This window comes from Carcharhinus amblyrhynchos, chromosome 4, assembly GCF_965287045.1.
Source record: "Carcharhinus amblyrhynchos chromosome 4, sCarAmb.v2.hapA, whole genome shotgun sequence".
NCBI classification, from domain to species: Eukaryota; Metazoa; Chordata; class Chondrichthyes; order Carcharhiniformes; family Carcharhinidae; genus Carcharhinus; species Carcharhinus amblyrhynchos.
This window is the reverse complement of record NC_137327.1, coordinates 92,251,903-92,259,617: the sequence shown is the minus strand read 5'-3', so window position 1 is coordinate 92,259,617 and position 7,715 is coordinate 92,251,903. Positions and strand designations below refer to the sequence as shown.

The following is a 7,715-nucleotide window of genomic DNA, read 5'->3' as shown; positions in this document are numbered from 1 at the left end:
TTCATTTGGGTATCCTTAAAGATGTAGCATGCAGTGGTAAATTCATTCTACGTATCTTTGCAAACTCAGCATTGCAGAACCCCGCTAGAAACAATCCTATTAAATGTCACTGTTCTGACCTGTGCCAATTTCAAATCCAACTTGCACTGTGTCTTGGAACCTATGGGTTTTTACTTTCATGAGGAATCCACAGAACTTGTTTTGAGTGCCATCTGTCACTTGGTTTCATTTCGCCTATTGGTTTACATGGATGATGTACTTACTGAGAACATTAGAGTGCAAGATATATTTTGTATCTTGTGTTATCCTTATAAGACTGTGTATACCTGTTACAGTATAGCCGGGGTAAAGGAATATTGTATTGTAGTTAATATTTTCTTTTTTATTAAATGTTTTATCCTTCTGTCAAATGTTAATTGGTAGTCCTGTCACTGTTCATCCATGTTTCTAAAAAACAGAAGAGTTAGGGTCTGTTGAGCTGGGTTCTACCCTGGGGCCAGAGTGCCCAGCAGAAACATCAGCTGGGATTGTAACAGATGCATCCTACCAGTACTGATAGGAGCGACCACTGCATGGTGCCTATTGTAATAAAGTTCCACCTTCACATTGAGGGCAACCTCCATAATGTTGTGTCGCATTATCATTGTGCTAAATGGGATAAAGTTTGAACAAATCTGGTAACTGAAGATGAGACAGCTATGAGGTGCTGTGGGCCATCTGCAACAGCAGAATTCTACTCAAACCACAATCTGTGACCTCATGGTCCACTATACCCCACCACTCTACCATTACCATCAAGCCAAGGAATCAACCCTGATTCAAAGTGCAGGAGGGCATGCCAGGCTTACTTAAAAATGAAGGGTAAACCTAGTGAAACAACACCACCAGACTACGTGCATTCCAAACAGCAGAGGCAGCATGTGATAGAGTCAAGCAATCTTGCAACCAACAGATCTAATGTGACCTCTACAGTCGTAGGATCCTTACAGTGCAGAATAGGCCATTCAGCCCATCAAATCTGCACTGACTCTCTGATAGAGTATCTTACTGAGGCCCTGTGCCCTGCCCTCTCCCCGTAACCCTACACATTTCCCACGACTAATCCATCTATCCTGCACATCAAGTCATGAATGGTGGTGGACAATTAAACTAACCAGAGGAAACAGCTCCACATCTTCAATGATGGTGGGGGATGAGCCCAGCACATTAGCGCAAAAGACAAGTATGAACCATTTGCAACACTGAATGGGGATTACCAATAACCAGAAACTGAATGGGAACAGCCATATAAATCCTGTAGCTACAACAGCAGGTGATAGTCTGCAAATCCTGTGGTGAGTAATTTACCTGCTAACTCCTCAAAGCCTGCTCATCATCCATAAGGCACAAGTGAAGAGTGTGATGAAATACTCTTCGCTTGCCTGGATGAATACAATTCAAGGAACTCAGTACAATCCAGTATAAAGCATGCTTGACTGGCATCTCATTCAGCACCTTCAACATTCACTTCCTCCACCACTGGTGACAAATGCAGCTGTGTGTACCATCTACAAGGTGTTCTGGAGGAACTCACCAAGGCTTCTTTGACAGCATCCTCCAAGCACACAACCTCCACCATCTGAAAGGACAAAGATGACAGAGGCATGGAAACGCTACCAACTTCAAGCTCCCCTACAAGCCACATACCACCCTGACTCAGAACTATACCATCGTTCTTTTACACTGTGTTTTTCCCAAACAGCAATATAGACTGCAATGGTTTAAGAAGGTGGCTAACCACCACCTTCTCAAGGGGAATTAGGGATGGGCAATACATGGCTAAAGAAGTTTCCTGTTTAAGGATGAAATGAGTCCACTTTTGTCTCATTTAACAGGCAAGCAAATAATATTCTTAGTGATACAGGGTCAGCGCAAATGCTGCTGTTGGCAGATGACTGGAATTTCCTTCCAGAAAAGTTGCTTTATGCTTTGTAAAAATATATCGATACAGGTATTTGAGGCTCTTCACTTGTTCTGATGTTTACCAGTTCTATCGTAAAATATAGTTTAATTTTCAATGTTATATTTGTGAGGATTTTACCCATTACATATTAAAGGTGTCAATTTTCCTTTAAGAAATAACGGAGATGGGAATAAAGTATTGTTCTAGCCAGTGATTTCAGAGAAGCCCAGCAAAGTTATTAAAACTCAAAACATACAAGAGAACTTGCGTGACATACAAAAATACACAACTTTCTAATTTTGCTGCGAGCAGAACTATTGTTTCAACTGCATCCAAACAGTCAAAAGTTTAAATTTCTAATGTTAGAAGCACATTGGAGTGTCAGACTAGTCAAAAGGGTTAATGGCAGTTGGAGAGGAGGTAAAGCCATTTTAATTACACAAGCCAGAGAAAGCATGAGTGAGGTATGAAAGCAAAGATAGCAACAGTACTCAAAGCTACTTGTAAAACAAAGGAAAAACATTATTTTAAAACAAAATAACTTCAATACAACCAATACTGATAGCTGTAAGAAGGGTGCATGTCTGTGAATGGAAGTTAAAATTTCAGAATGACAAAGCTGTCATTCTTGCTAGAAAGTTGTTAGACACAGCTCACACTTAAAAGTGGGTGGGGGGGGGGGAGGGGGGAGGAAAGAGAGACAAAAAGCAAATAGAATTTGAAAAGAATTTGAGCATTTTGTCTGTACAAGCCGGTCTCAGAAACTTGCCTTTTACACAAGTACGGGTGATAATATTTGTAGACTCCTGCTGGAAATTGAGCCAGCGAGAATCGGATTGAGACCAGATGTGGCATCCTTTTGAGATCAACTTCACATACACGGCCATGCAATGTGCTGTCCTGTAGATAAAGTACACATAGGTCAACTGTATTTATTTAATTAGCAGATCACAAGAGTCCACGTTAAAGAAAGAAAGATAGGATAGAAAAATGACAGAGAAAAAAGGGCAATAAATAAAACTATAAACTTCTTTTATCACCACAAATCATGTGCATGCAAACTCACATCAAATTAAAAAGAACTTTTAAGCATTTATGGAAAGTAACATACATTCCCTTTCAAGGTGTTACGGGGCAACCTCACATAAAACACATGCACAGAGAAAAGCAGGCTTTTGTCCATTCTTGAATGAAGAGTCTTTCATTAAATACAAATATTTTTCCGCATGATGTGCATTCAGCCTTGGTCCAGGATCCTTTTGTTGTTAATGGGAGTGTCTGTTGGCTAGAATTTGGCTTCGGATTAATGGAGAATGACTATCCCAAAATAGCTGCAACTCCTTTGCCGGTCAGTCTTCAAAAGAGTAGAGTACAAAACAGCCTTTACCTTCTTTTGATGTGTACACTTGGAAAGTAACATTCAGGCACCATACTGACTTTCAGCAGTAGCAAACTTTGATCTCCAGGGTCGTCACGCTGACCTCTTCTTTAGACAATTCATTATTTGTGCTTGGTACAAAATTCACCAGCTTGTTAACTTTCACTACCTCAGGGAGGGGTGATATGAAAAAAAGCAACAAAATCTATCTTTTCACTGTGGCCACCTAATCATCATGCACGAGCCCAATTATGGATCATCAACTGTGGTTTCAAAGTGGGGTTCTTTCCAACAGGAGCAATGGAGACAGTCTGCTACATTATGTGTGAAAAGCCTCCTACACGGATGGCAGTATTGATAGAAGAGCAGCATGAAGATGGTGGCCAGGCTATAGCAAATAATTAGCTGAACCACCAGCAGAGGGGAGCAAATGTACTCATACACTTCTGTTTTGAAAAAATACCATAAAATTAGGAGCACTGCATTTTCAATAAACCGCAATATGTAATAGACAGACAATCTAATCCAATTCTGTTTCTTATTGATCAAGTCACGGTTGCTAAGCATAAGCTGGACCGCTGACCAGCAGAACACATTAATTCCAGCGTAGAGAATGGAAACAAGCAACAGTACAACAGCTGTGCCAAACCGCTTGTAGTTCTTTTCAATGTTTTCAGGGAAGGGTGAACGGCTATACCAGAACTCTGCCCATGGGAGACAGAAGTACACCAGGAAGTCAATGGAAATCACAACGAAGATCCACTTCTTCAATGCTGTGCTGAACAGCACCAACACTATGACTCGTGTAGCAATTTCCAAGACGCGCCATAAGATGATGCATATGTAAGCAACTGGTCTCAGTTGAATCTTGAAATCATCGTACTTGATTTGGATGGAGAGGATGTTACATACCAGGGCTCCGTAGGTCACCGACAATAATGAGATCACCATCAGAGCAACTGAACAAAAAGAGACAAAATTTATGCAATGAAGTAAAGCCCGTTTGCCCCGTCGACATCCTTCCACAAGATACATACAATTCACCTTACAGAATTTACCTAGCTCAGTAATTTGAACTCCTGTGAGCAACCTCTGCATAATTATTCTTTCATCACCTTTCTGTCAAAGGATGCTCAAAGTATTCACCTATCTTTAGTGAACTACTTCATTTTCCAAAGGACATTTTTCTCCCCCAAAAGCAAAAGCATTCTATATCCCATGAAATATTTGCCTTCCCTGCAGTTTTCTGCAAGCAACATCACAAATGAAGCATAATGTTTGTCCCATCACGAAACACTATATAATCTCTGTTAAGATCTGAGACAGCAAGACCAAACATATTACCTTGTGCTGGTGGACTGTATTTCCGCATTACACTTATATACATCTGGAGGATGAGCTGCGGGGTGGAACCCATGAAGGCTTGAATGACAGATGCCCTCTGAAAGGCATTACGGTGGATAGCCAACTTTCTTGTTGAATGGCCCACTTCCTTTTCAAATTCATTTGCTTGGCCATGATGGAGTCTTTTTTTCCGGCTGATGCTGACATATGGCTCTTCATGTTTCCCAGACTTGCAAAACACAACAATAGCTTCTAGGCACCTGTTAGAAACAAGGACACAATTAAACTAAAAATAAAATGCACAAGTGCAATGCTTTGCTTCAATGAAAGGTCACTTCATTAAAAATAAAAATATTTGGCAATTGAATGGAAAAAAGCTTTCTTTCCAACAAGTTCTTACTTTCACAAATCATGCGTTATATAATCAACTGTTCAATCTTCTGAATGAAAAATTGTCACAAGTACTTCCCAATTTCAAAAGCTAATGAATCCAAACTCCAGAATATACATTCATTCCTACGACCCAGCTGCCTATCCTTAGTATAAATTGGCCTTAATGCAGATGGAATGCTATGGGGTGGGGAAAAGCAAATGGTCACATCGGACTTTTGTTTGGGGAATCAATTCAATTGTTTGAATGGTTTTATCAGTTCCTTTGATCTGACGATAAACTCATCTCAGCCAGCTTTAACAACTCCGTGCTCAGACCATTGAATCTTGTTGAGCACCCCCAATTTTAACTGTTCCACCTTTGGCAACCTTGCATTCAACTACCCAGTCCGCAAGTTCTGGAATTCTGGAAATTTTGAGGGTGCAGAGTTTGTATGTTCCTGTCAGGATTGAAGGCAAAGTAAATAGGAATAAGGAACCTTGGTTCTCGAGGGAGATTGTAACACTAATTAAGAGGAAGAGAGAGTATGTAAGGTACAGGCAGCAAGAAACAGATCAGATGCTCGAGGAGTATAAGAAGTGCAAGAACCTACTTAAGAGGGAAATCAGGAGGGCTAAAAGAAGACATGAGGTTGCTCTGGCAAACAGAGTGAAGGAAAATCCAAAGACCTTCTATAGATATGCAAGGAGCAAAAGGATTGTGAGGGATAAAATTGGTCCTCTGGAAGACCAGAGTGGTAGACTGTATATGGAACCAAAAGAGATGGGGAAGATACTAAATGGATTTTTTGCATCCGTATTTACTGAGGAAATGGAGATGGAGTCTACGGAAATAGGGCAAACAGGTAGGGAGGTCATGGAACCTTTACAGATCACAGGGGAGGAGGTGCTTGCTGCCTTGAGGCAAATCAGAGTGGATAAATCCCCAGGACCGGACATGGTATTCCCACAGACCTTGAGGGAGGCTAGTGTTGAACTTGCGGGGGCCCTGGCAGACATATTTAAAATGTTAGTATTCACAGGAGAGGTGCCGGATGATTGGAGAATGGCTCATATTGTTCCGTTGTTTAATAAAGGTTCCAAAAGAAATTCGGGTAATTATAGGCCAGTAAGTTTGACGCTGGTGGTGGGCAAGTTATTGGAAGGTGTGACAATGGATAGGATCTACAAATATTTGGATAGACAGGTACTTATTAGGGAGAGTCAACATGGCTTTGTGCGTGGTAGGTCATGTTTGACCAATCTATTAGAGTTTTTCGAGGAGGTCACCAGGAAAGTGGATGAAGGGAAGGCAGTGGATGTTGTCTACCTGGATTTCAGCAAGGCCTTTGATAAGGTCTCTCATGGGAGGTTAGTTAGGAAGGTTCAGTCGCTAGCTATACATGGGGAGGTAGTAAACTGGCCCAATGGAAGAAACCAGAAAGTTGTGTGGAGGATTGCTTCTCTGAGTGGAGGCCTGTGACGAGTGATGTGCCACAGGGATCGGTGTTGGGTCCATTGTTGTTTGTCGTCTATATGAATGATCTGGATGATAATGTGGTAAATTGGATCAGCAAATTTGCTGATGATACAAAGATTGGAGGTGTAGTGGACAGTGAGGAAGGTGTTCAAAGCTTGCAGAGGGATTTGGACCAACTAGAAAAATGGGCTGAAAAATGGCAAATGGAATTTAACGCAGACAAGTGTGAGGTATTGCACTTTGGAAGGACAAACCAAAGTAGAACATACAGGGTAAGTGGTAGGACTCTGAAGAGTGCTGATGAACAGAGGGATCTGGGAATACAGGTACAGAATTCCCTAAAAGTGACATTACAGGTGGATAGGGTCATAAAGAGTGCTTTTGGTACATTGGCCTTTATAAATCGGAGTATCGAGTATAAAAGTTGGAGTGTTATGGTAAGGTTATATAAGGCATTGGTGAGGCCGTATTTAGAGTATTGTGTACAGTTTTGGTCACTAGTTACAGGAAGGATGTAAATAAGGTTGAAAGAGTGCAGAGAAGGTTCACAAGGATGTTGCCAAGACTTGAGAAGCTGAGTTACAGAGAGAGGTTGAATAGGTTAGGACTTTATTCCTTGGAGCGTAGAAGAATGAAGGGGGATTTGATAGAGCTGTTTAAGATTTTGATGGGTACAGATAGAGTGAATGCAAGCAGGCTTTTTCCACTGAGGCTAGAGGAGAAAAAAAAACCAGAGAGCATGGGTTAAGGGTGAAGGGAGAAAAGTTTAAAGGGAATGTTAGGGGGGCTTCTTCACACAGAGAGTGGTGGGAGTGTGGAATGAGCTGCCGGATAAAGTGGTAAATGCGGGGTCACTTTTAACGTTTAAGAAAAACTTGGACGGGTACATGGATGACAGGGGTGTGGAGGGATATGGTCCAAGCGCAGGTCAGTGGGACCAGGCAAAAAAAAATGGTTCGGCACAGACAAGAAGGGCCAGAAGGCCTGTTTCTGAGCTGTAATTTTCTATGGTTCTAATTCCCTCCCTAGGTTTATGTTTGACACATTGGAGTGCAGCATTTCAAGATACTAAGCATCTAAAGTCATAATCTGATCTATTGCGAGTAATCACATCTGTGGAAACTCTGGCATCAGGATCATGAATCCCTACAGTGCAGAAGGAGGCCATTCAGCCCATCAAGTCTGCAATGAACACAATCCCA

General features: G+C 41.5%; 1 protein-coding gene across 2 annotated transcripts in view; it reads right to left on the bottom strand.

The window, feature by feature from the left end:
* Positions 1-2,620: 2,620 nt before the first annotated feature.
* The window catches only part of xkrx (XK related X-linked), a 28,966-nt gene continuing 23,871 nt past the window's right edge, over positions 2,621-7,715 (bottom strand). For both annotated transcript variants that reach the window (XM_080187548.1, XM_080187549.1), the window contains 2 exons: positions 4,665-4,924; positions 2,621-4,279 (listed from right to left, as the gene is read on the bottom strand). In XM_080187548.1, the coding sequence (XP_080043674.1) occupies positions 3,570-4,279; positions 4,665-4,924 (970 nt within the window). In that variant the 3' untranslated portion in view covers positions 2,621-3,569. The remainder of the gene's footprint in view (positions 4,280-4,664; positions 4,925-7,715) is intronic.